This window comes from Actinia tenebrosa, unplaced genomic scaffold, assembly GCF_029948245.1.
Source record: "Actinia tenebrosa isolate PJP-AT-01 unplaced genomic scaffold, QUT_ActTen_1.0 PGA_scaffold3__52_contigs__length_22856419, whole genome shotgun sequence".
Classification (NCBI taxonomy): domain Eukaryota; kingdom Metazoa; phylum Cnidaria; class Anthozoa; order Actiniaria; family Actiniidae; genus Actinia; species Actinia tenebrosa.
The window spans coordinates 12,595,097-12,622,596 of record NW_028292580.1 but is presented as its reverse complement, the minus strand read 5'-3'; the positions used below and the strand labels follow the sequence as shown (position 1 = coordinate 12,622,596).

The 27,500-nt window shown below is 40.4% G+C and overlaps 1 protein-coding gene across 1 annotated transcript in view; it reads right to left on the bottom strand.

Annotated features, from left to right (window-relative positions):
* Positions 1-27,500, bottom strand: part of LOC116306668 (uncharacterized) — a 103,770-nt gene that overhangs the window by 42,814 nt on the left and 33,456 nt on the right. Inside the window, 30 exon segments of the mRNA XM_089035162.1 lie at positions 82-192; positions 536-658; positions 839-964; positions 1,116-1,238; positions 1,544-1,666; positions 1,739-1,861; positions 2,054-2,173; positions 2,554-2,673; positions 3,065-3,181; positions 3,424-3,546; positions 3,765-3,887; positions 4,238-4,360; positions 4,455-5,891; positions 6,198-6,983; positions 7,280-8,159; positions 8,161-8,624; positions 8,931-10,418; positions 10,710-12,146; positions 12,738-14,225; positions 14,528-14,650; positions 14,835-14,945; positions 15,729-15,851; positions 16,032-16,157; positions 16,587-16,703; positions 16,863-16,985; positions 17,070-17,192; positions 17,755-19,509; positions 20,871-23,276; positions 23,579-26,818; positions 27,436-27,500. The exon segment at positions 27,436-27,500 is cut by the window's right edge and continues 55 nt beyond it. Coding sequence (XP_088891288.1) covers positions 82-192; positions 536-658; positions 839-964; positions 1,116-1,238; positions 1,544-1,666; positions 1,739-1,861; positions 2,054-2,173; positions 2,554-2,673; positions 3,065-3,181; positions 3,424-3,546; positions 3,765-3,887; positions 4,238-4,360; positions 4,455-5,891; positions 6,198-6,983; positions 7,280-8,159; positions 8,161-8,624; positions 8,931-10,418; positions 10,710-12,146; positions 12,738-14,225; positions 14,528-14,650; positions 14,835-14,945; positions 15,729-15,851; positions 16,032-16,157; positions 16,587-16,703; positions 16,863-16,985; positions 17,070-17,192; positions 17,755-19,509; positions 20,871-23,276; positions 23,579-26,818; positions 27,436-27,500 — 17,747 coding nt within the window.

Here is a 27,500-nt window from a genome sequence, read left to right as displayed (position 1 = left end):
AGCGTGCTTCCCATATGCATTTTGGGTAAAGTGCACCAAAGTCTTCTTGTCTTATGGCTCAAGTTAACTCCATTGGCTTACCAGTGCAAGATGGACCTTGAAATCCTTGTTTACAGACACATTGTGGACGACCATCTTGGAGCTTGCACTCGGCATTTTCACCGCACTCTGGCAGACAAACGGACATTGCGTCTATTTTTTAAAAGAAAAAATGAGAAGTAAAATATTAGATGAACTTTAAATGGGATTTCGCAATGTTATTTTTACCAATTGCTTTGTTTATTCACTGAATCCAAAAACAATCTATCTTTTATATCTTTGCGGAAATACGAAGAACTAAGACCCTCATTGCTACCCATAGATGACCAAAGAATGATTGTATTTACAAGGGACACAGCGTTCATTTAACGTTCTTGCATGAAACCTAGAGATAAAAGACTTCTGGCAAATCAAATAAAAGTGCCCTTCCTAGACATATTCGGGTAAATATATGCAGCCAATATAAAATGCAAACTTGGGATGCCTTGTCACTTGCCTACACAAGTCTTGCCGTCACCATTAAAACCGCGTAGACATCGACAAATGAATGAGCCTTCCGTATTCGTGCACAGCGCATAAGGGCTACAGTCGTCCATTCCAGAGGTACATTCATCAATGTCTGTAAATTTAAAAAAGATGGTTCAGGAAATTTGAACAAAGATCCATAACTATTATCAGTTCAATTATCTGTAATTAGCACTATTGCAGTTTAATAAATGCCTACACAATGTTCATTTTAGCTCCCTCCCCTTCCCCCTAAAACTTTACGTTATCACGTCTCTGTCCTACATATACTTACCAGAACATGTCCTTCCATCACCAGTGAATCCCTCCATACATTGACAAACATATGATCCCTTTGTGTTGGAGCACATCGAGTTTTCGGGACACCCGTTCACAGCAACTGATTCACACTCGTTTATATCTGGGTTTTCGGAAGAATAAACGAAAATTCGAAATGGGTAAAGTTAGTGATATTTGACATTATATCAATATCAATTAAATGTGACAAAACTAAACCCACTGCAAGAAGAACGTTTTGTTTTATAGAAATAGAAATTTTACCCCAGTCGTACCTGTACAGTTCCTGCCATCGCCTTCGTATCCAGCAATACACTGACAGGCAAACGAGCCTTCTGTATTGATACAATCAGCTAGCTCGGAACAATCATGCTCTTCAAGTACGCATTCATCTTTGTCTGGGGAAATTAGTAAGACGTTGTCTATAGGGAACTCCATTTTGATTGCCCAATAGTAAAAACCTCTTTCGTTAGGTTAGGTGTAGGTTAGGTAGGTTAGGTGTTCATTGTTTGGAAGACCATTCTATTTTTATTGTTGCTTAAACCTATCATGAAACTCGGTGCAATTGGTGAAAATTCACAGGAAAAACCAATAAAGACATAAGAAGAAGAAATAACTGTATGTGTAGCCACTTGAAAGAGGCATTAGAGTCAAAATAAATATAACAACTCAAATTAAAATCCAGTCTTACTAGTTAACATACCTTGGCAAATTCGTCCGTCTTCCTCGTAACCTTTCTTACAACGGCAGACATACGATCCAGGGACATTCGAGCAGAGTGCGTTAGTGTCACATGTGTTGTCACCGCTAGAACACTCGTCTATGTCTGCAAAAGAAAATAGTTTGAGATATAATAAGAAGTGATTATCAATAAAGTATCAGTAAGAAAGGAACAAACCATTGCAGGTTACTCCATCTCCAGAGAAGCCCCTTAAACAGCGACAACGATATGATCCAGGGGTGTTGCTACATAAGGCATTACTTGGACAAGAATGAGCCCCTTCTACACATTCATCGAGATCTAGGAAAAACAACAACAATCATTACTGAAACGAAGTACGAGCATATCGCATGGAAAATGGAAACAAAAAGTGCATTAAGCAAGGAAAAGGGAAGAATGGAGAAGACATTAGAAGAAACACGAAGGGAACAGCAAGTAAAGGAAAGGAAAGCAAAGGAAAGACTATACGACTAACTATGTGGATAAAAGTACCTATGCAAGTCCTTCCATCACCAGTGTATCCCCTCAAGCAACGGCAAACATAAGATCCCTTCATATTGGTGCAGAGAGCATTCACACCACATACCCCATCATCCACACACTCGTTGATGTCTTTGAATTGAAAGATAAAAAAGAAAAAAACATTCGTGAAGTTTTTCTCCTCTGCCTTATCCCCTGTTCAAACCCCTGGGCGTGAAGGGCAATGCTGGTTTAAGGTGACTGCCTAATTTTCAACTTTCGAATTGAGCCCAAGATGTGAGCGCGCATAACAACCAAGAAATAACCTTCAAAATGTCATCGAGGAACCATACGAGTTTTGAAATGGGCGAAACCATTAAACTTTTCACGGGACTCTATACTTTTCATTGAGGCTTAGGAAAAGGGACAAATGGGGAAGAAATTAGGAGAACCACGAAGTGAACAGAAAGGAAAGGAAAGGGAAGGGTAAAAAAAAGGAAATACTACATGATTAACTATATGGATAAAATCACCTATGCAAGTTTTTCCATCACCAGTGTATCCCTCCAAGCAACGGCAAACATACGATCCCTCCATATTGGTGCAGAGAGCATTCACACCACATACACCATCATCCACACATTCGTTGATGTCTTTGGATTGAAAGATAAAATAGAAAAAAACGTTTGTGAAGTTTTTCTCCTGTGCCTTATCTCCTTCTCAAACCTCTGGGTTATAGATTTTTTTTTTGACAAGATATATTTTTGGAATTTTTGTTTGATTTTATGACTTTATGGTGAAACAATCTTTATGTCTCCAGAGTAACCCTGAGACAAAGATACGAGCCTTCTGTGTTCGTACACAAGGCATTGATGGGAAACGAGTGAGAGCCGTCTTTACATTCGTCGCGATCTAAAATAACTGATGTGTTAAGCAAATGAAAACACATACAAACAAATGAACAGACAGTCACACGCCACATGACATACCATGGATATAAATGATTGTTTGATAGCAATTTAATTATTTCTTTGTTTTACTCACCTACACATACTGATCCTTGTCGTATGTATCCCTGTTTACACTCGCATTGACTGATAGTGCCCTTCTTCACGCAAACAGTATTGCCGGTGCATTCTGGATCACAATCCCTACCAAGTTCTGGGGGGGAAATGTCACCACACAGTTTCATGAACATTTTGTTGTGCAGACGTTTATCCCATCATGTCGTTTTTCACCATCGGAATTTACGGACAATTTCGGTTCAGTAAAAACATTTACTTGTCGTAGAAACAAGAATTGCAGGTGAAAGAGACGTTCACCCTGCTACTACCTCGGTATCATGATACAGCAGCAAAAAAAAAAAAAAGAAAAAAAAAGAAATATCAATATAATTTCGTTACCTCTACAATCTACTCCATCTCCTTCATAGCCATCTCTACACTTGCACTTGTAGGAGCCAATAGTGTTGATGCAGTCTGCATTCATATCACACTTAAGAATTCCATTAGAACATTCGTTGAAATCTGAAAAGTTACACAAATTCAGTTTTGAGTTCTCTTTTGCTTTGGATTAGTCTCGGTTTTGTGTAGAATATTGACGTGTTCAAGTGAAGGTCCGTTGAATTTTGAAGTGTTGGTATTGTTGAAGTTGTGCATTCTTTACTGTACCGTTGTTCTTTTTTTTTTCAATAAATATTTCTAGTTCAAATTTAATCTTAAACTTTAATTTCAAATTTAATCACCTTTGCATGTTGTCCCATTGCCCAGGAATCCTTTTTTACATGTACATTGGTAAGATCCCAAGGTGTTCACACACTCAGCATGGACGCTACATACAGGAGTCTCTGCGCTGCATTCATCGTTGTCTGGTGAAGAATTAACAATGCATTATAGCGAATAACAATTGGCGGAGCGAAGTAGATCTCCTTTACAGGAGCGGCTCGAGAAGTGATGTCAACGAGCTTCGCACTTCATACCATGATTTTTCAAAATGGAAAAAAAAATATTTCTGAACGGCAAAAATTTACCACCATTTGTTTCTCAATAAACCAATTGTTTAACATTTAGGATAGATATTTTGCTTCTTCTCAGAATACCTCTCTTGTATATCATGTATAAAAAAATGTGGTCAATATTTTTCTTGATAAGTATTTAAAAACAAACACAACAGCCGGGATATTTTTCAAAATAAAATATATGATAAAAGTTACAATACCTTTGCAAACATTGCCGTTGCCAGAGTAACCCGCCTTGCAGTTACAGCGATACGACCCTAAAGTGTTCATGCAATTTGCATTCTCATCACAGTCTGCGATAAGATTTACGCATTCATCTTCATCTAAAAGAAAATATTATTTCAAGGATTTCAGAAAAACACTTCTTCTTAGAAATGACAAAATATTATTCCGCACTTTTTCAAATAGTTCGTTTACCATGGCATTGCGTTCCATTTCCACCAAAACCCTCTTTGCATTGGCAAACATAACCATTATCACGGACGAAACAATCGGCGTTAGGATGACAATCATGTTTCCCTTCAGCACAGAAGTTTACAGGCAAAACCGCTTCACCAGTAGTTGGTTTTTCAGCAGTAGTGGTTGATTCTCCAGTTACTACTTTTCCAGGAGTTGGTTTTCCAGTTACTACTTCAGCAGTGGTAGTAGGTTTTCCAGTTACTACTTTCCCAGTGGTAGATTTTCCAGTTACTACTTCAGCAGTGGTTGTTTTTCCAGTTCCTACTTCAGCAGTGGTGTTTGGTTTTCCAGTTACTACTTTACCACTGGTTGGTTTTCCAGTTACTTCTTCAGTGGTGGTTGTTTTTCCAGTTACTACATCATCAGTGGTGGTTGGTTTTCCAGATACTATTTCACCTGTGGTTGGTTTTCCAGTTACTTCTTCACCATTGGTTGGTTTTGGAGTTTCTACTTCAGCAGTGGATGGTTTTCCAGTTTCTATTCCAGCAGTGGTTGGTTTTCCAGTTTCTACCTCAGAGGTGGTGGTTGGTTTTCCAGTTTGTACTTCACCAGTGGTTGGTTTTGGAGTTGCTACTTCAGCAGTGGCTGATTTTCCAGTTTCTCCAGCAGTGGTTGGTTTTCCAGTTTCTACTTCAGAAGTGGTGGCTGGTTTTCCAGTTACTACCTCACCAGTGGTTGGTTTTTCAGTTACTTCTTCACCAGTGGTTGGTTTTCCAGTTACTACTTCACTAGTGGTTGGTTTTGCAGTTTCTATTTCACGAGTGGTTGGTTTTGCAGTTTCTACTTTACCACTGGTTGGTTTTCCAGTTACTTCTTCAGTAGTGGCTGGTTTTCCAGTTACTACTTCACCAGTGGTTGGTTTTCCAGTTACTACTTCACCAGTGGATGGTTTTGCAGTTACTACTGCACCAGTGGTTGGTTTTCCAGTTACCACTTCACCAGTGGTGGGTTTTCCAGTTACTACTTCACTAGTGGTTGGTTTTCCAGTTACTACTTCACCAGTGGTTGGTTTTCCAGTTACTACTTCACCAGTGGTTGGTTTTCCAGTTACTACTTCACCAGTGGTTGGTTTTCCAGTTACTACTTCACCAGTGGATGGTTTTGCAGTTTCTACGGCACCAGTGGTTGGTTTTGCAGTTACTTCTTCAGTAGCGGCTGGTTTTCCAGTTACTACTTCAGCAGTGGTTGGTTTTCCAGTTTCTACTTCACCAGTGGTTGGTTTTCCAGTTACTACTTCAGTAGTGGTTGGTTTTCCAGTTACTACTTCATCAGTGGTTGGTTTTCCAGTTACTACTTCACCAGTTGTTGTTTTGCCAGTTTGTTTGTCTTCAGTGACGGCGGATGTGGTTACCTTTATCTGAGGAGGCTGAGTTTCTGTTTTTTCGGTAAGAATTCCTGTTTGAAACGCAAAAATTAATCAGTATGTCAATTACCGCAGTAAAAGGTGGAAAAAGATGAAAAATAATGTAGGTGCAGTAAAAGATAAGTGTCATGAATTTAAATTATTCAAAAATCGTAAATCTTAATTTAGTAGAAGAATATCAAGAAGAATATGATATGAAAAAAACAAATTACGCATATGACAAACAAATGTATGCATCACCACTTAGTACATGCGTTTGCCGTAAATAAAAAAACCAATGCTGTATTTTGAGCCTACTTTTAAAATACAAATACTCTAAGCTTTTTGAGCATATATACCCGTTTTTGGAGTAATTTCTACAATTGTTGTAGGCAGTTCAGTCTTTTTTTCTCCAGTGGTAGGCTGTTCAGTCACTTTTTCTCCAGTGGTAGGCTGTTCGGTCTTTGCAACAGTTGTAGGTGCTAAAGTAGTGGGTACTGGACCTATCTTTTCTCCAGTGGTAGGCTGTTCGGTCTTTGCAACAGTTGTAAGTGCTAAAGTAGTGGGTACTGGACCTATCTTTTCTCCAGTGGTAGGCTGTTCAGTCTCTTCTTCTCCAGTGATAGGCTGTTCAGTCCTCTCACCAGTTGAAGGTGTTACAGTAGTGGGTACTGCACCTATCTTTTCTCCAGTTGTAGGCTGTTCAGTCTCTTCTTCTCCAGTGATAGGCTGTTCAGTCCTCTCACCAGTTGAAGGTGTTACAGTAGTGGGTACTGGACCTATCTTTTCTCCAGTGGTAGGCATTTCCGTCTCTTTTTCTACAGTGGTAGTCTGTTCAGTTTTCTCCTCAGTTGTAGTTACTACAGTAGCGGTTACTGGATCTTTCTTTTCTGCTGTAGTCGATTTTCCAGTTTCTTCTTTAACAGTGGTTGGTCGTTCAGTTACTACTTCATCAGTGGTGGCTGGTTTTTCAGTTATTACTTCACCAGTAATTGATTTTTCAGTAGCTACTTCACCAGTAGTGGTTGGCTTTCCAGTTACTACTTCAGCAGTTGTTGGTTTGCCAGTTCGTTTGTCTTTAGTAACGGCGGATGTGGTTACCTTTATCTGAGGGCGCGGAGTTTTTGTTATGTCGGTAAGAATTCCTGATTGAAAAGCAAAAATTAATCAGTATGTCAATTACCGCAGTAAAAGGTGGAAAAAAGATGAAAAACAATGTACGTGCAGTAAAAGATAAGTTTCATGAATTTAAATTATTCAAAAATAGTAAATCTTAATTTAGAAGAATGATATGAAAAAAACAAATTACGCATATGACAAACAAATATATTCACCAAAACTTAGTACATGCGTTTGCCGTAAATAAAAAAACCAATGATGAATTTTGATCTTATTTTTAAAACACAAAATCCTCTAAGCTTTTTCAGCATCTATACCATACCCGTTTTTGGAGTAATTTCTACAATTGTTGTAGGCAGTTCAGTCTCTTCTTCTCCAGTGGTAGGCTGTTCAGTCACTTTTTCTCCAGTGGTAGGCCGTTTGGTCTTTGCAACAGTTGTAGGTGCTAGAGTAGCAGGTACTGGACCACTGGTAGGCTGTTCAGTCTCTTTTTCTCCAGTGGTAGGCTGTTCAGTCTTCTCACCAGTTGAAGAAGTTACAGTAGTGGGTATTGGACCTATCTTTTTTCCAGTGGTAGGTATTTCCGATTCTTTTTCTCCAGTGGTAGACTGTTCAGTCCTCTCACCAGCTGTAGGTGTTACAGTACCGGTTACTGGACCTAACGTTTCTCCAGTGGTAGGCTGTGCAGTCTCTTCTGTTCCAGTGGTAGGCTGTTTAGTCTCTTCTGTTCCAGTGGTAGGCTGTTCAGTCTCTTCTGTTCCAGTGGTAGGCTGTGCAGTCTCTTCTGTTCCAGTGGTAGGCTGTGCAGTCTCTTCTGTTCCAGTGGTAAGCTGTTCAGTCTCTTCTGTTCCAGTGGTAGGCTGTGCAGTCTCTTCTGTTCCAGTGGTAGGCTGTTCAGTCCTCTCATCAGCTGTAGGTGCTACAGTACCGGTTACCGGACCTAACGTTTCTCCAGTGGTAGGCTGTACAGTCTCCTTTTCTCTAGTGGTAGGCATTTCCGTCTCTTTTTCTCCAGTTACAGATTTTCCAGTTACTACTTCTTCAGTGTTCGTTCGTTTTCTAGTTACTACTTCTGCAGTGGTTGGTTTTCCAGTTACTACTTTGGCGGTGGTTGTTTTTCCAGTTTCTACTTCATAAGTGGTGGCTGGTATTCCAGTTACTACTTCATCAGTGGCTTGTGTTTCAGTTACTACTTCAGCAGTAGGTTGGTTTTCCAGTTACCACTTTAGAACTAGTGGCTGGTTTTGCAGTTTCTACTTCGCCAGTGGTTGGTTTTCCAGTTACTACTTTACCAGTGGTTGGTTTTCCAGTTACTTCTTCACCAGTGGTTGTTTTTCCTGTTATCACTTCATCAGTGGTGGCTGGTATTCCAGTTACTACTTTCCCAGTAGTTGCTTTTCCAGTCACTAATTCATCAGAGATTGGTTTTCCAGTTAGTACTTTCCCAGTGGTTGGTTTTCCAGTTACTACTTCAGCAGTGGTTGGTTTTCCAGTTACTACTTCATCAGCTATGGTTGGTTTTCTAGTTACTACTTCAGCAGTGTTGGTCGGTTTTCCAGTTACTACTTCACCAGTTGTTGGTCTTCCAGTTCGTTTGTCTTCAGTAACGGTGGATGTGGTGACCTTTATCTGAGGGCGCGGAGTTTTTGTTATGTCGGTAAGAATTCCTGATCGAAACGCAAAAATTAGTATGTCAGTGATCGCATTAAAAAGGGGGGGGGGGGGGGGGAGATAAAAAATAATGTACGTGCAATAAAAGATAAGTTTCATTAATTAAAATTATTTTAAAGTCCTAAATATTTATTTCAAAGTAGAATATTAAGAAGGAAAAACGAAAACTACGCATATGACAAACAATGGTATGTATCAGCACTAAGTACATGTGTTCGCCGTAATTAAAATTAAAATGCTGTATTTTGAACTTATTTTTAAGATACAAATACTCTACGATTTTTTTGCATATTATACCATACCTGTTTTTGGAGTAATTCCTACACTCGTAGGACGCTGTTCAGTCTCTTTTTCTCCAGTGGTAGGCTGTTTACTCTCTTCTTCTCCAGTGGTAGGCTGTTCAGTCTCTTCTTCTCCAGTGGTAGGCTGTTCAGTCTTATCCTTAGTTGTGGTTACTAGAGTAGCGGTTACTGGACCTATCATTTCTACCGTGGTCGATTTTTCAATTACTATTTTAGCAGTGATTGGTTTTCCAGTTACTACTTTATCAGTGGTGGCTAGTTTTCCAGTTACTACTTCACCAGTGGTTGGTTTTCCAGTTACTACTTCACCAGTGGTTGGTTTTTCAGTTGCTACTTCACCAGTGGTAGGTTTTGCAGTTTCTACTTCACCAGTGGTTGTTTTTGCAGTTGCTATTTCAGCAGTGGTTGGTTTTCCAGTTGCTACTTCACCAGTGGCTTGTGTTTCAGTTACTACTTCAGCAGTGGTTGGTTTTCCAGTTACTACTTCACCAGTGGTTGGTTTTCCAGTTACTACTTCACCAGTGGTTGGTTTTCCAGTTTCTACTTCACCAGTGGTTGGTTTTCCAGTTGCTACTTCATCAGTGGAGGCTGGTTTTGCAGTTACTGCTTCAGCAGTAGTTGATTTTCCATTTGCTACTTCACCAGTAGCTTGTGTCGCAGTTACTATTTCATCAGTGGTGGCTGGCTTGCCAGTTCCTACTTTGGGAGTGGTTGGTTTTCCAGTTATTACTTCTCCAGTGGTTGGTCTTTCAGTTACTACTTCATCAATGGTGGATGGTTTTCCAGTTATTACTTCAGCAGTGGTTGGTTTTTCAGTTGCTACCTCATCAGTGGTTGATTTTCCAGTTGCTACTTCACCAGTGGTTGGTTTTCTAGTTACTACTTCATCAGTTATGGTTGGTTTTCTAGTTACTACTTCAGCAGTGGAGGTCGGTTTTCCAGTTGCTACTCCATCAGTGGTTGGTTTTCCAGTTGCTACTTCACCAGTGGTTGGTTTTCTAGTTACTACTTCATCAGTTATGGTTGGTTTTCCAGTTACTACTTTACCAGTGATGGTCGGTTTTCCAGTTACTACTTCACCAGTTGTTGGTTTTCCAGTTTCTACTTCACCAGTTGTTGGTTTTCCAGTTGCTACTTCACTAGTGGTTGGTTTTCTAGTTACTACTTCATCAGTTATGGTTGGTTTTCTAGTTACTACTTCAGCAGTGGAAGTCGGTTTTCCAGTTACTACTTCACCAGTTGTTTGTTTTCCAGGTACTACTTGACCAGTGGTTGGTTTTCCAGTTTCTACTTTACCAGTGGTTGGTTTTCTAGTTACTACTTCATCAGTTATGGTTGGTTTTCTAGTTACTACTTCAGCAGTGGTGGTTGGTTTTCCAGTAGCAACTTCACCAGTTGTTGGTTTTCCAGTTCGTTTGTCTTCAGTAACGGTGGATGTGGTTACCTTTATCTGAGGGCGCGGAGTTTTTGTTATGTCGGTAAGAATTCCTGATTGAAACGCAAAAATTAGTATGTCAGTGATCGCATTAAAAGGGGGAAAAATATGAAAAATAATGTACGTGCAATAAAAGATGAGTTTCATTAAATAAAATCATTTAAAAATCCTAAATCTGAATTTCAAAGAATAATAAGAAGAGAAAAAACAAAAATTACGCATATGACAAACAATAGTATGTATCAGCACTAAGTACATGTGTTTGCCGTAAATAAAAATGCTGTATTTTGAACTTATTTCTAAAATACAAATACTCTAAGCTTTTTGAGCATATTATACTATACCTGTTTTTGGAGTAATTCCTACAGTTGTAGGAGGCTGTTCAGTCTCTTTTTCTCCAGTGGTAGGTCGTTCAGTCTCTTCTTCTCTATTGGTAGGCTCTTCAGTCTTCTCCTTAGTTGTAGTTACTAGAGTAGCGGTTACTGGGCGTATCATTTCTACCGTGGTTGGTTTCTCAATTACTACTTCATCAGTGGTTGGTTTTCCAGTTGCTTTTTCACCAGTGGTTTGTTTTCCAGTTACAACTTCATCAGTAGTAGTTGTTTTTCCAGTTACTACTTCATCAGTGGTTGGTTTTCCAGTTACTACTTCACCAGTCGTGGCTGGTTTTCCAGTTACTACTTCACCAGTGGTTGGTTTTCCAGATACTACTTCACCAGTGGTTGGTCTTCCAGTTACTATTTCACCAGTGGCTGGTTTTCCAGTTATTACTTCACCAGTGGTTGGTTTGCCAGTTACTACTTCACCAGTGGTTGGTTTTCCAGTTACTACTTCACCAGTGGTTGGTTTTCCAGTTACTACTTCACCAGTGGTTGGTTTTCCAGTTACTACTTCACCAGTCGTGGCTGGTTTTCCAGTTACTACTTCACCAGTGGTTGGTTTTCCAGATACTACTTCACCAGTGGTTGGTCTTCCAGTTACTATTTCACCAGTGGCTGGTTTTCCAGTTATTACTTCACCAGTGGTTGGTTTGCCAGTTACTACTTCACCAGTGGTTGGTTTTCCAGTTACTACTTCCCCAGTGGTTGGTTTTCCAGTTACTACTTCACCAGTGGTTGGTTTTCCAGTTACTACTTCACCAGTGGCTGGTTTTCCAGTTACTACTTCACCAGTGGTTGGTTTTCCAGTTACTACTTCACCAGTGGTTGGTTTTCCAGTTACTACTTCACCAGTGGTTGGTTTTCCAGTTACTACTTCACCAGTGGCTGGTTTTCCAGTTACTACTTCACCAGTGGTTGGTTTTCCAGTTACTTCTTCACCAGTCGTGGCTGGTTTTCCAGTTATTAATTCACCAGTGGCTGGTTTTGCAGTTGCTACTTCACCAGTGGTTGGTTTTCCAATTACTAATTCACCAGTGGTTGGTTTTCCAGTTACTACTTCACCAGTGGCTGGTTTTCCAGTTACTACTTCACCAGTGGTTGGTTTGCCAGTTACTACTTCACCAGTGGCTGGTTTTCCAGTTACTACTTCACCAGTGGTTGGTTTGCCAGTTACTACTTCACCAGTGGCTGGTTTTCCAGTTACTACTTTACCAGTGGTTGGTTTTCCAGTTACTAATTCAGTAGTGGTTGGTTTTCCAGTTACCACTTTAGAAGTAGTGGTTGGTTTTTTAGTTACTACTTTAGCACTTGTTGGTTTGCCCGTTCGTTTGTCTTCAGTAACGGTGGATGTGGTGACCTTTATCTGAGGGCGCGGAGTTTTTGTTATGTCGGTAAGAATTCCTGATTGAAACGCAAAAATTAGTCAGTATGTCAAACGCAGTAAAAGGAGTGAAAAAGATGAAAATAATGTACGTGCAATAAAAGATAAGTTTCATTAATCAAAACTATTTATCATATAATTATCTATAAAATACCTATATTTCTGCTTTTCGAAAAACTGATATTTTCACATGTGAAAATATCGTTCAATCTGTTTATTTAAGCTATCAGATTACAAATAAAAACTTTTTATAATAATAAAAATCTTATTAAGGTGATTTTATGGATAATTATATAATAAACAGAATATTACATGGGGGCTTGGAGATACGAAATTTATCTTCTCGTGTTGAAAAATCTTTTCCACACTCGAAGATAAATTTCGTATCTCCAAGCGCCCATGTAATATCCTCTATTTAAAAATCCTAAATATTAATTTCAAAGAAGAATATCAAGAGAAAAAACAAATTAAGCATATGACAAACAATTGTACGCATCAGCACTAAGGACATGTGTTGGCCGTAAATAATATAAAATAAAATAAAAATGCTGTATTTTGAGCTTATTTCTAAAATACAAATACTCTAAGCGTTTTGAGCATCTATACCATACCTGTTTTTGTAGAAAATTCTACACTTGTAGTAGACTGTTCAGTCTCTTCTTCTCCAGCGGTAGGCTGTTCAGTCTCTTCTTCTCCAGCGGTAGGCTGTTCAGTCTCTTCTTCTCCAGCGGTAGGCTGTTCAGTCTCTTTTTCTCCAGTGATAGGCTGTTCAGTCTCTTTTTCTTCAGTGATAGGCTGTTCGGTCTTCTCACCAGTTGAAGGTGTTACAGTAGTGGGTACTGGACCTATCTTTTCTCCAGTTGTAGCCTGTTCAGTCTCTTTTTCTCCAGTGATAGGCTGCTCGGTCTTCTCACCAGTTGAAGGTGTTACAGTAGTGGGTACTGGACCTATCTTTTCTCCAGTGGTAGGCTGTTCAGTCTCTTTTTCTCCAGTGATAGGCTGTTCGGTCTTCTCACCAGTTGTAGGTGTTAAAGTAGTGGATACTGGACCTATCTTTTCTCCGGTGGTAGGCTGTTCAGTCTCTTTTTCTCCAGTTATAGACTGTTCGGTCTTCTCACCAGTTGCAGGTGTTAAAGTAGTGGGTACTGGACCTATCTTTTCTCCGGTGGTAGGCTGTTCAGTCTCTTTTTCTCCAGTTATAGGCTGTTCGGTCTTCTCACCAGTTGTAGGTGTTATAGTAGTGGATACTGGACCTATCTTATCTCCAGTGGTAGGCTGTTCGGTCTCTTTTTCTCCAATGGTTGGCTGTTCAGTCTTGTCACCAGTTGAAGGTGTTACAGTAGTGGGTACTGGACCTATCTTTTCTCCGGTTGTAGGCTGTTCGGTCTTTGCAACAGTTGTAGGTGCTAAAGTAGTGGGTACTGGACCTATCTTTTCTCCGGTGGTAGGCTGTTCAGTCTCTTTTTCTCCAGTTATAGGCTGTTCGGTCTTCTCACCAGTTGTAGGTGTTATAGTAGTGGATACTGGACCTGTCTTATCTCCAGTGGTAGGCTGTTCGGTCTCTTTTTCTCCAATGGTTGGCTGTTCAGTCTTGTCACCAGTTGAAGGTGTTACAGTAGTGGGTACTGGACCTATCTTTTCTCCGGTGGTAGACTGTTCAGTCTCTTTTTCTCCAGTTATAGGCTGTTCCGTCTTCTCACCAGTTGAAGGTGTTAAAGTAGTGGGTACCGGACCTATCTTTTCTCCAGTGGTAGGCTGTTCAGTCTCTTTTTCTCCAGTTATAGGCTGTTCGGTCTTCTCACCAGTTGTAGGTGTTAAAGTAGTGGGTACCGGACGTATCTTTTCTCCAGTGGTAGGCTGTTCAGTCTCTTTTTCTCCAGTGATAGGCTGTTCAGTCTCTTTTTTTCCAGTGATAGGCTGTTCAGTCTTTTTTTCTCCAGTGGTAGTCTGTCCAGTCTTCTCACCAGTTGTAGGTGTTACAGTAGAGGGTGCTGGACCTATCTTTTCTCCTGTGGTAGGCTGTTCAGCAGTGGTTTGTTGTTCAGTTGTCTTTTTTTGTGCTATCTTCGTAGGTGGTCTTGCTGTTATCACTGTCATGGCTACAAAAAATATTATTTAAGCATTTTATTCCTTTGTAAAAACCTGTCATTAATGTCTTAGGGTGCAGTGCGGGTATTATAACTTGGAATAAATTTTCAATGTTAACAATTTAAAGGAAAAATCTGGGGAAATCAGAAGAACACAAAACGACGACGATATGTATTTCAGGCAACCACATCGTTTATTACAAAAGAAGTAGTTTTAACTAAGTTGTTTGCCACATGTATATGTTCATGAGATATTGACTTTACATAATGTACAGTTGTAATTGTATTGTGTGTGTGATTATAGTTCATATTACCATCACATGTTTTGCCGTCTCCAGCGAATCCACGTAAACATCGACAGACATACGAACCAGGAATGTTAGTGCAAAGAGCATTAGCACTGCAGTCGTTCTCTTCACTCCTACATTCATCAATGTCTGGAAAAGAGGACAGATTAGAGAGAAATCTAAAAGCAAAAATAGCTCGGTGGTTGTTGCTGTTCGAGTCTTCGCTGACATTGTTGTTCAGAGTTCTTGCTTACATGTATAATGGTTGCTGTCGTTGTTGCTATTGCTTTGGTTGTAGTTCTTATATTATATAGGGGAAGTTGGAAAAACGTACCAGTACACGATGGACCTTGATAGCCTTGTTTACAGACACACTGTGGACGACCATCTTGGAGCTTGCACTCGGAATTTTCACCGCACTCTGGCAGACACACGGACATTGCGTCTATATTTTAAAAGAAAAGAAAAAAGAAAAATTCAAAATGAGGTGAAATTAAAATGCGATTTGGCAGTGTTATTTTCACCAGTATTCTATTCATCTGGTAAATTGAATCAAAACAAATTTTTTTGAGGAAATACGAGGGATCCAGACCCTCGTGGCACCTCAGTGATGACCAACGAATAATTAGATCTTATTAACCGAGCGGGAGGTCTGTACGGGATAATCTCGACCGAGGTCTGTACCCGACCGAGGTCAAGATTATCCCGTACAGACCGACCAAGCTCGGTTGATAAGAGTTTTATTATATGACCTCTTTTTATTGAAAAGGACAAAATGTTTTTGCCGTATGATTAATATGCGATCGGACCGGTTAATACCGGAGAATCTAGACCAGTCCGCGATGCGATCTATACAATCAGATTGCTCGATTTGCTAGTGTCCAGGCTCTAAGATTCACGGTCATATAATAATTATATTTACAAGCGACACCGTGTTCATTTAACGTTCTTGGATGAAACTCATAGACCCCTTGCAGCACTTAAAAATGCAGCTTAATCTGGCGTACAAAACAATAGGTTCCAATTCTCAGGACATTGGAATTCTTTTGTTTACTCCCCCATATCGAGCTGCTTTAACGTCGCATATAAATGGTTTATAGATGAGCGGTCTCACTTCTATATCGCAAGTGCTTCTGGGAAATGAAATAAAAGTGCCTTTGCTAGACACATTCGGGTACATTTATGCAGCCAATATAAAATGCAAACTTGGGATGCCTGTGTCACTTGCCTACACAAGTCTTGCCGTCACCATTAAAACCGCGTAGACATCGACAAATGAATGAGCCTTCTGTATTCGTGCACAGCGCATAAGGGCTACAGTCGTCCATTCCAGAGGTACATTCATCAATGTCTGTAAATTTAAAACAGATGGTTCAGGAAATTTGAACAAAGATCCATAACCATTATCAGTTCAATTATCTGTAATTAGCACTATTGCAGTTTAATAAATGCCTATACAATGTTCATTTTAGCTCCCTCCCCTTCCCCCTAAAACTTTACGTTACTACGTCTCTGTCCTACATATACTTACCAGAACATGTCCTTCCATCACCAGTAAATCCCTCCATACATTGACAAACATATGATCCCTCTGTGTTGGAGCACATCGAGTTTTCAGGACACCCGTTCACAGCAACTGATTCACACTCATTTATATCTGGGTTTTCGGAAGAATAAACGAAAATTTAAAATGGGTAAAGTTAGTGATATTAATCGAAACTTCTAAAACTACTTTAAATAATTCTTTTCAAAAGTTAAACGAACAAAAAGAAAGGAATTTTTTAGGAATTTTAGTTTGACTTCGAGGGACTTTATGGTGAAACAATCTATATGTCTCAATAGTAACCCTGAGACAAAGATACGAGCCGTCTGTGTTCGTACACAAGGCATTGATGGGAAACGAGTGAGAGCCATCTTTGCATTCGTCGCGATCTAAAATAACTAACGTGTTAAGCAAATGAAAACTCATACAAACAAATAAATCAGAACAACCAAACAAATGAAAAGACAGACACACGCCACATGACAGACCATGGATAGAAACAATTATTTGATAACAATTTGATTATTTCTTTGTTTTACTCACCTACACATACTAATCCTTGTCGTATGTATCCCTGTTTACACTCGCATTGACTGATAGTACCATTCTTCACGCAAACAGTATTGCCGGTGCATTCTGGATCACAATCACTATCAAGTTCTGAAAAACAACATATTTCACCGCTGAAATTCTTAAGAAATAAATTGGGGCAAGGGAAGTGGTATAGTCAGATACCCCTGGCAGGGAATGACAATGAAGTGCATGCATTTCATAACGAAAGTAAAAAGCAAATAATAGAAAAATATATAATTTCGTTACGTTTGCAATTCACTCCATCTCCTTCATAGCCATATTTACACTTGCACTTGTAGGAGCCAATAGTGTTGAAGCATTCTGCATTGATATCACACTTAAGAATTCCATCAGCACATTCGTTGAAATCTGAAACGTTAAAAAATAAACGTTAAATAATTATTTCTAGTTATTTAATTACTTATTTAATAACTTCTATTTATTTGTAATCACCTTCGCATGTTGTTCCATTGCCCAGGAATCCTTTTTTACATGTACATTGGTAAGATCCCAAGGTGTTCACACACTCAGCATGGACACTACATACAGGAGTCTCTGCGCTGCATTCATCTTTGTCTGGTGAAGAAGTAACATTGCATTATAGGAAATAACAAATGGTGGAGCGAAGTAGATCTCCTTTACAGGAGCGGCTCGAGAAGTGAGTTCAAGAGCTTCGCATTTCATACCTAGATTTTTCAAAATTTAAAAAGTATATATTCTATTTCTGAACAGCAAAATTTGCCACCGTTCGTTTCTCAATCACCCAATTGTTTAACATTTAGGATAGATATGGGATGCCTCTCTTGTATATCATGTAATAAAGAAGGTGGTCAATATTTTTCGTGATCAGTTTTTGGAAACAAACACAACATCTCCACAATAAAATATTACAAATAAAATAAAAAGTATAATATCAAATTTGCAAACAAAGCCGTTACCAGAGTAACCCGCCTTACAGTTACAGCGATACAACCCTAAAGTGTTTAAGCAATTTGTATTCTTATCACAGTCAGAGATAAGTTTCACGCATTCATCTTCATCTAAAACAGAATATTATTTAAAGGATTGTAGAAAAACTTGAAAACTACAAGTTAGAAATAACAAAAAATAATCCTCACTTTTCAAATCGTTCATTTACCTTGGCATTGCGTCCCATTTCCAACAAAACCCTCTTTGCAACGGCAAACATAACCATTATCACGCACGAAACAATTGGCGTTCGGATGGCAATCATGTTTCCCTTCAGGACAGAAGTTTACAGGCAAAACCGTTTCACCAGTAGTTGGTTTTTCAGCAGTAGTGGTTGATTCTCCAGTTACTACTTTCCCAGTAGTTGGTTTTCCAGTTACTACTTCAGCAGTCGATGCTTTTCCACTTACTACTTCACCAGTGGTTAGCTTTCCAGTTACTAATACACCGGTGGATGGTTTTCCAGTTACTACTTCACCAGTGGTTGGTTTTCCCGTTACTACTTCACCAGTGGTTGGTTTTCCACTTACTACTTCACCAGTGGTTGGCTTTCCAGTTACTAATTCACCGGTGGATGGTTTTCCAGTTACTACTTCACCAGTGGTTGGCTTTCCAGTTACTAATTCACCGGTGGATGGTTTTCCAGTTACTACTTCACCAGTGGTTGGTTTTCCAGTTACTACTTCCCCAGTGGTTGGTTTTCCAGTTACTACTTCCCCAGTGGTTGGTTTTCCAGTTGCTACTTCACCAGTGATTGATTTTCCAGTTACTACTTCACCAGTGGTTGGTTTTCCAGTTACTACTTCCCCAGTGGTTGGTTTTCCAGTTACTGCTTCACCAGTGGTTGGTTTTCCAGTTACTATTTCATCAGTGGATGGCTTTCCAGTTACTATTTCACCAGTGGTTGGTTTTCCAGTTACTACTTCCCCAGTGGTTGGTTTTGCAGTTACTATTTCATCAGTGGTTGGTTTTCCAGTTACTACTTCACCAGTGGTTGGTTTTCCAGTTACTACTTCCCCAGTGGTTGGTTTTCCAGTTACTACTTCCCCAGTGGTTGGTTTTGCAGTTACTATTTCATCAGTGGATGGCTTTCCAGTTACTATTTCACCAGTGGTTGGTTTTCCAGTTGCTACTTCACCAGTGGTTGGTTTTCCAGTTGCTACTTCACCAGTGGTTGGTTTTCCAGTTGCTACTTCACCAGTGGTTGGTTTTCCAGTTGCTACTTTACCAGTGGTTGGTTTTCCAGATACTACTTCCCCAGTGGTTGGTTTTCCAGTTACTACTTCCCCAGTGGTTGGTTTTGCAGTGACTATTTCATCAGTGGTTGGTTTTCCAGTTGCTGCTTCACCAGTGGTTGGTTTTCCAGTTACTACTTCACCAGTGATTGGTTTTCTAGTTACTACTTCACCGGTGGTTGGTTTTCCAGTTGCTACTTCACCAGTGGATGGTTTTCCAGTTACTACTTCCCCAGTGGTTGGTTTTCCAGTTACTACTTCCCCAGTGGTTGGTTTTGCAGTTACTATTTCATCAGTGGTTGGTTTTCCAGTTACTGCTTCACCAGTGGTTGGTTTTCCAGTTACTGCTTCACCAGTGATTGGTTTTCTAGTTACTACTTCACCGGTGGTTGGTTTTCCAGTTACTACTTTACCAGTGGTTGGTTTTCCAGTTACTACTTTACCAGTGGCTGGTTTTCCAGTTACTACTTCACCAGTGGTTGGTTTTCCAGTTACTAATTCACCAGTGGTTGGTTTTTCAGTTACTGCTTCATCAGTGGCTGGTTTTCCAGTTACTAATTCACCAGTGATTGGTTTTCCAGTTACTAATTCGCCAGTGGTTGGTCTTCCCGTAACTTTTTGAGAAGTGGTTGGCTGTGATGTTACCTTTTCTTGAGGTAGTTTTGTTTGCACCTTTTCTGTTATAATGTCTAAATGAGAGATAATTAAGAAATAATACAATTTTTTTTCTTTTCTACCTTAATGTTTTAATTTTCTCGATGATGAAATTGCACTTTAAAATGTCTGCTTCGACTTGCACCTTTCGTAGTATATTTTGAAGTGATTATGTTCAAAATAATAAAAACCTCGTTTCAAAATTAAGTATATATAACAGAAATTTATAATGCCACTTGGATATAGGAATTTTATCTTCTCCGCGCTCACTTTAAAGTGCCTATCACCCTTCTGACAAAATTCTCAGTATTGATTCTACATGGGGTAAGATGTTGAATAACCCGAAAAAATTACATAGTTTGAGTGCGGCTTCTTGGAGTTATGAAGGTTTATCCATGTCATATGCTAATGCTGTAACGTATGAGGAGGCATTTATGGTTATTTGTTGTTTCTCGTAATTCGAAACACCGGCTTCTATGGGAAAACTAACTTGCAATAATTTCTATAAGAGCAATGGGGGAAACAATGACGTATTATCTGTACCAGTAGTGTTTTGTATATTAAATGATTACTCCTCATACGTCACAGCATTAGCATATGGCGTGGAAAAACCTTTATAACTTCAAGAAGCCGCACTCAAACTATGTAATTTTTTCGGGTTATTCAACATCTTACCCCATGTAGAATCAATACTGAGAATATTGTCAGAAGGGTGATAGGCACTTTAACAAATAGACATCAGTTTTTTAAGTGTCTGTCAAATAAAAAAGAACAAACACAAACAAAACTGATGTCTATATGTTTTTTTACAATAACAAAAACGATAAGAACTTCTCCTTTTCAGTGGCCAAAACAACGAACGGAAATAGCGCGCGCTCGTTCACCTCAGCTTCATCTGTCTGTGCTCTTATTGATGATAAAGAATAACTAATCAGCGCGGAAGAAATATGTAAGTTATAATTGTAAAATGTATGTTCTTTGATAAAATTAAATACAAAGACGATGTCATCGTAGAGTATTTGGTTACCTTTCTCTATATCATGCACCAAACACATATTATAGTGCATACGACGTGCCTAATCATAGCCATCCAACTTAATCTTTTACTGGTTAGCCAATAAGAGAGCCAGAATTTATGCATTTGCACATGAACTTACTTAGCGTAAACGAAAATATTTAAAATCATTTCTTTAAGAGTTAACTAAATCGCTAAGAATTTGCCAAGGTGATACCTATTTTGGTCCCTTTGCAGGTGAACACAGTACTGTTTCGTAAAAGTTAAGTCTATTGATTAATTGAAACATTTGGCGGGAAAGAAATGAACGGCATTGGTAAAAAATTAGTTGGGTGGCCACAATTAAGCGTGTCGCACTGTAATGTATTGATAGCTTCTTGCCTGTTTCAGGAGACACTGTTGTTTTCTTGGTCACAACATCTCCTGTGATCATGAACGATCCTGTCGTAGGCTTTACCGTAACCTTGTCCATCGATGTTGGTTTTTCTGTAATATCGACCTCATCGGTGGTTGGAGGTTTCAATTTTTTGTATGTAGTAGGCTCGAACGTAACGTGTATAGGACCTATTTTTTCTCCACTGGTGGGATGTTCAGTCTCTTTTACTCCAGTGGTAGGTTGTCCAGTCTCTTCTCCAGTGGTAGGCTGGTCAGTCTTCTCACCAGTTGAAGGTGTTACAGCAGTGTGTACTGGACCTATCTTTTCTACAGTGGTAGGCTGTTCAGTCTCTTCTTCTCCAGTTGTAGGCTGTTCGGTCTCTTTTTCTCCAGTGATAGGATGTTCAGTCTCTTTTTCTCCAGTGATAGGCTGTTCAGTCTTCTCACCAGTTGAAGGTGTTACAGTAGTGGCTACTGGACCTATCTTATCTCCAGTGGTAGGCTGTTCGGTCTCTTTTTCTCCAGTGGTAGGCTGTTCAGTCTCTTCTTCTCCAGTTGTAGGCTGTTCGGTCTCTTTTTCTCCAGTGATAGGATGTTCAGTCTCTTTTTCTCCAGTGATAGGCTGTTCAGTCTTCTCACCAGTTGAAGGTGTTACAGTAGCGGTTATTGGACCTATCTTTTTTCCAGTGGTAGGCTGTTCAGTCTCTTTTTCTCCAGTGATAGTCTGATCAGTCTTCTCACCAGTTGAAGGTGTTACAGTAGCGGGTATTGGACCTATCTTTTTTCCAGTGGTAGGCTGTTGAGTCTCTTTTTCTCCAGTGGTAGTCTGTTCAGTCTTCTCACCAGTTGAAGGTGTTACAGTAGTGGGTACTGGACCTATCTTTCCTCCAGTGGTAGGCTCTTCAGTCTCTTCTTTTCCAGTGATAGGCTGTTCAGTCTTCTCACCAGTTGAAGGTGTTACAGTAATGGGTACTGGAACTATCTTTGCTCCAGTGGTAGGCTCTTCAGTCTCTTCTTCTCCAGTGATAGGCTGTTCGGTCTTCTCACCAGTTGAAGGTGTTACAGTAGTGGATACTGGACCTATCTTTTCTCCAGTTGTAGGCTGTTCAGTCTCTTTTTCTCCAGTGATAGACTGTTCGGTCTTCTCACCAGTTGAAGGTGTTACAGTAGTGGGTACTAGACCTGTCTTTTCTCCAGTGGTAGGCTGTTCGGGCTCTTTTTCTCCAGTGGTAGGCTGTTCAGTCTCTTTTTCTCCAGTAGTAGGCTGTTCAGTCTCTTCTTCTTCAGTGATAGGCTGTTCAGTCTTCTCACCAGTTGAAGGTGTTACAGTAGTGGAAACTGCACCTATCTTTTCTCTAGTGGTAGGCTGTTCAGTGTCTGCTTCTTCTGTTGTAGGCTGTTCAGTCTCTTTTTCTCCAGTGCTTGGCTCTTCAGTCTCTTCTTCTTCAGTGATAGGCTGTTCCGTCTTCTCACCAGTTGAAGGTGTTACAGTAGTGCGAACTGGACCTATTTTTTCTCCAGTAATAGGCTGTTCAGTCTCTTCTTCTCCAGTAGTAGGCTGTTCAGTCTTCTCAGTCATAGTTACCACAGAAGCGGTTACTGGACCTATCCTTTCTTCTTTAGTCGATTTTTCAGTGTCTACTTTTTCAGTGGTCGTTGGTTTTCCAGTGACTACTTCACCAGTGGTTGGTTTTCCAGTTACTTCTTCGCCAGTGGTTAATGTTCCGGTTGCTACTTCAGCAGTGGTGCTTGTTTTTCCAGTCACTTCTTCAGCAGTGGTGGTTGGTTTCCCAGTTACCACTTCGGCAGTGGTTGGTTTTTCAGGTAATTCTTCACCAGTGGTTGGTTTTCCAGTTTCTACTTCACCAGTGGGTGGTTTTCTAGTTACTACTTCATCAGTTATGGTTGGTTTTCCAGTTATTACTTCACCAGTTGTTGGTTTTCCAGGTAATTCTTCACCAGTGGTTGGTTTTCCAGTTTCTACTTCACCAGTGGTTGGTTTTCCAGTTTCTACTTCACCAGTGGTTGGTTTTCTAGTTACTACTTCATCAGTTATGGTTGGTTTCCCAGTTACTACTTCGGCAGTGGTTGGTTTTCCAGGTAATTCTTCGCCAGTGGTTGATTTTCTAGTTACTACTTCATCAGTGGTGGCTGGTTTTCCAGTTACTACTTTACCAGTGGTTGGTTTTTCAGTTACTACTTCACCAGTTGTTGGTTTTCCAGTTATTACTTCAGCAGTTGTGGCTGGTTCATCAGTGGTTGGTTTTCCAGTTACTACTTCAGCAGTGGTGGTCGGTTTGCCAGTTACTACTTCACCAGTTGTTGGTTTGCCAGTTCGTTTGTCTTCAGTGACGGTAGATGTGGTTACCTTTATCTGAGGGCGCGGAGTTTGTGTTGTTTCGGTACGAATTTCTGATTGAAACGCAAATATTATTCAGTATGTCAATTATAGCAGTAAAACGAGAGGGGAGGGGGGGGGGATGAAAAATGATGTGTGTGCCATAAGAGATAAGTTTCATGAATAAACATTATTTTAAAATCCTAAATCTTAAATTAGATGAAAAATGTCAAGAGAAAAAACAAATTACGAATATGACCAAGAATTGTATGCATCACCGTATGCGATCGCCGTAAATAAAATTTTAAAAATCCTGTAATTTGAGCCTACTTTTAAAATACAAATAATCTAAGCATTTTGAGCATATATACCATACCCGTTTTTGGAGTAATTTCTACACTTGTTGTAGCCTTTTCAGTCTCTTTATCTCCGATGGTAGGTTGTTCTGTCTCTTCATCTACAGTGGTAGGCTTCTCAGTCTTTTCTTCTACAGTAGTAGGCTGTTGAGTCTCTTTTTCTCCAGTGGTAGGCTGTTCAGTCTTCTCACCAGTTGAAGGTGTTACAGTAGTGGGTACTGGACCTATCTTATCTCCAGTGGTAGGCTGTTCGGTCTCTTTTTCTCCAGTGGTAGGCAGTTCAGTCTCTTTTTCTCCAGTAGTAGGCTGTTCAGTCTCTTTTTCTCCAGTGATAGGCTGTTCAGTCTTCTCACCAGTTGAAGGTGCTACCGTAGTTGGTACTGGACCTATCTTATCTCCAGTGGTAGGCTGTTGAGTCTCTTTTTCTCCAGTGGTAGGCTGTTCAGTCTCTTTTTCTCCAGTGGTAGGCTGTTCAGTCTCTTTTTCTCCAGTGGTAGGCTGTTCAGTCTCTTTTTCTCCAGTAGTAGGCTGTTCAGTCTCTTTTTCTCTAGTGATAGGCTGTTCAGTCTTCTCACCAGTTGAAGGTGTTGCAGTAGTGGGTACTGGACCTATCTTATCTCCAGTGGTAGGCTGTTCAGTCTCTTTTTCTCCAGTGGTAGGCTGTTCAGTCTCTTTTTCTCCAGTAGTAGGCTGTTCAGTCTCTTTTTCTCTAGTGATAGGCTGTTCAGTCTTCTCACCAGTTGAAGGTGTTGCAGTAGTGGGTACTGGACCTATCTTATCTCCAGTGGTAGGCTGTTGAGTCTCTTTTTCTCCAGTGGTAGGCTGTTCAGTCTCTTTTTCTCCAGTAGTAGGCCGTTCAGTCTCTTTTTCTCTAGTGATAGGCTGTTCAGTCTTCTCACCAGTTGAAGGTGTTACAGTAGTGGGTACTGGATCTATCTTATCTCCAGTGGTAGGCTGTTCGGTCTCTTTTTCTCCAGTGGTAGGCAGTTCAGTCTCTTTTTCTCCAGTAGTAGGCTGTTCAGTCTCTTTTTCTCTAGTGATAGGCTGTTCAGTCTTCTCACCAGTTGAAGGTGCTACCGTAGTGGGTACTGGACCTATCTTATCTCCAGTGGTAGGCTGTTGAGTCTCTTTTTCTCCAGTGGTAGGCTGTTCAGTCTCTTTTTCTCCAGTGGTAGGCTGTTGAGTCTCTTTTTCTCCAGTGGTAGGCTGTTCAGTCTCTTTTTCTCCAGTAGTAGGCTGTTCAGTCTCTTTTTCTCTAGTGATAGGCTGTTCAGTCTTCTCACCAGTTGAAGGTGTTGCAGTAGTGGGTACTGGACCTATCTTATCTCCAGTGGTAGGCTGTTCAGTCTCTTTTTCTCCAGTGGTAGGCTGTTCAGTCTCTTTTTCTCCAGTAGTAGGCTGTTCAGTCTCTTTTTCTCTAGTGATAGGCTGTTCAGTCTTCTCACCAGTTGAAGGTGTTACAGTAGTGGATCCTGGACCTATCTTATCTCCAGTGGTAGGCTGTTCGGTCTCTTCTTCTCCAGTGGTAGGCAGTTCAGTCTCTTTTTCTCCAGTAGTAGGCTGTTCAGTCTCTTTTTCTCTAGTGATAGGCTGTTCAGTCTTCTCACCAGTTGAAGGTGCTACAGTAGTGGGTACTGGACCTATCTTATCTCCAGTGGTAGCCCGTTCAGTCTCTTTTTCTCCAGTGGTAGGCTGTTCAGTCTCTTTTTCTCCAGTGGTAGGCTGTTGAGTCTCTTTTTCTCCAGTGGTAGGCTGTTCAGTCTCTTTTTCTCCAGTAGTAGGCTGTTCAGTCTCTTTTTCTCTAGTGATAGGCTGTTCAGTCTTCTCACCAGTTGAAGGTGTTACAGTAGTGGGTACTGGACCTATCTTATCTCCAGTGGTAGGCTGTTCAGTCTCTTTTTCTCCAGTGGTAGGCTGTTCAGTCTCTTTTTCACCAGTAGTAGACTGTTCAGTCTCTTTTTCTCTAGTGATAGGCTGTTCAGTCTTCTCACCAGTTGAAGGTGTTACAGTAGTGGATACTGGACCTATCTTATCTCCAGTGGTAGGCTGTTCGGTCTCTTTTTCTCCAGTGGTAGGATGTTCAGTCTCTTTTTCGCCAGGGGACGGCCGTTCAGTCTTCTCACCAGTTGAAGGTGTTACAGTAGTGGGTACTGGACCTATCTTATCTCCAGTGGTAGGCTGTTCGGTCTCTTTTTCTCCAGTGGTTGGCTGTTCAGTCTCTTTTTCTCCAGTGGTAGGCTGTTCAGTCTCTTTTTCTCCAGTGGTAGGCTGTTCAGTCTCTTTTTCTCCAGTGATAGGTTGTTCAGTCTCTTTTTCTCCAGTGTTAGGCTGTTCAGTCTCTTTTTCTTCAGTGGTAGGCTGTTCAGTCTCTTTTTCTCCAGTGGTAGGCTGTTCAGTCTCCTTTTCTCCAGTGGTAGGCAGTTCAGTCTCTTTTTCTCCAGTGGTAGGCTGTTCAGTCTCTTTTTCTCCAGTAGTAGGCTGTTCAGTCTCTTTTTCTCTAGTGATAGGCTGTTCAGTCTTCTCACCAGTTGAAGGTGTTACAGTAATGGGTACTGGAACTATCTTTGCTCCAGTGGTAGGCTCTTCAGTCTCTTCTTCTCCAGTGATAGGCTGTTCGGTCTTCTCACCAGTTGAAGGTGTTACAGTAGTGGATACTGGACCTATCTTTTCTCCAGTTGTAGGCTGTTCAGTCTCTTTTTCTCCAGTGATAGTCTGATCAGTCTTCTCACCAGTTGAAGGTGTTACAGTAGTGGATACTGGACCTATCTTTTCTCCAGTTGTAGGCTGTTCAGTCTCTTTTTCTCCAGTGATAGGCTGTTCAGTCCTCTCACCAGTTGAAGGTGTTACAGTAGTGGGTACTGGACCTATCTTTTCTCCGGTGGTAGGCTGTTCAGTCTCTTTTTCTCCAGGGGACGGCTGTTCAGTCTTCTCACCAGTTGAAGGTGTTACAGTAGTGGGTACTGGACCTATCTTATCTCCAGTGGCAGGCTGTTCGGTCTCTTTTTCTCTAGTGGGAGGCTGTTCAGTCTTCTCATCAGTTTTAGGTATTTCAGTCACTTTTTTTCTTGTTGTGGTTTCTAAACCGAGTATACTTGATGTAGCAGTTTCTTCTGTAATTACTATCGAAGTGATTGGTGTTTCGGTGTCTATTGTCGCAGGAGTAGTGAGTTCTATATCTGCTTTCGTGGTTTCCTTAATTGTGCTCGTTGTTACATTTGTTGGTGAAGTCTTCGGTGTTACAGCTTGAGTTGGTGCATGCACTATCAAAGGAAATAAAAATTGACAAATGTTTCACACGAACGCTCTTCTCTGCTTAGACAATAATACATCTACGAGACACGTTTTTTTGGTGGTTGTTCAATTATTTGGTAACATGTTCTGCACTAGTCTCCTCCGCACTCGTCATTAGTTTCGGATCCAGATCCTCACGGGCCATCTGAGACCGAAACTAATGACGACTGTTGAGTAGACTAGTTCAGCACCAAAACCCGTGGCATGAATTCTAGGAATTACAAATTCCTTAGTCCTTAAATTGTAATTGGTATTATTATTTGAAAATAATTTAAGTATATAATCTGGACACAAGCCCCTTTTAACCTTGAGCATTAATTTTGTTATATCTTACAGTTTTCTATTGTGCAAAGTAGGTAATTTAGCCTTTCCAGGAGGAGTCTGGCGGAGTAGTAAATCTGAAGCGCTTTGATTGGATATATAAATTCTTTGTGTAATATGCGTTCTCCCTCTCTTTTTCTGCGTTCTTCTTCTCCCCCCTCTTGGACAGCATTTATAAAGAATCTCCTTGGATTTCTCAGAGAAAGCAATATTTAATTGATATGCGACCCCAAGGCTCGTAACTAACTTCAATATTTTGCATTACCTGTGCAAGACTTGCCGTTACCAATAAACCCGTCATTACATTCACAGCGGTACGATCCAATGGAA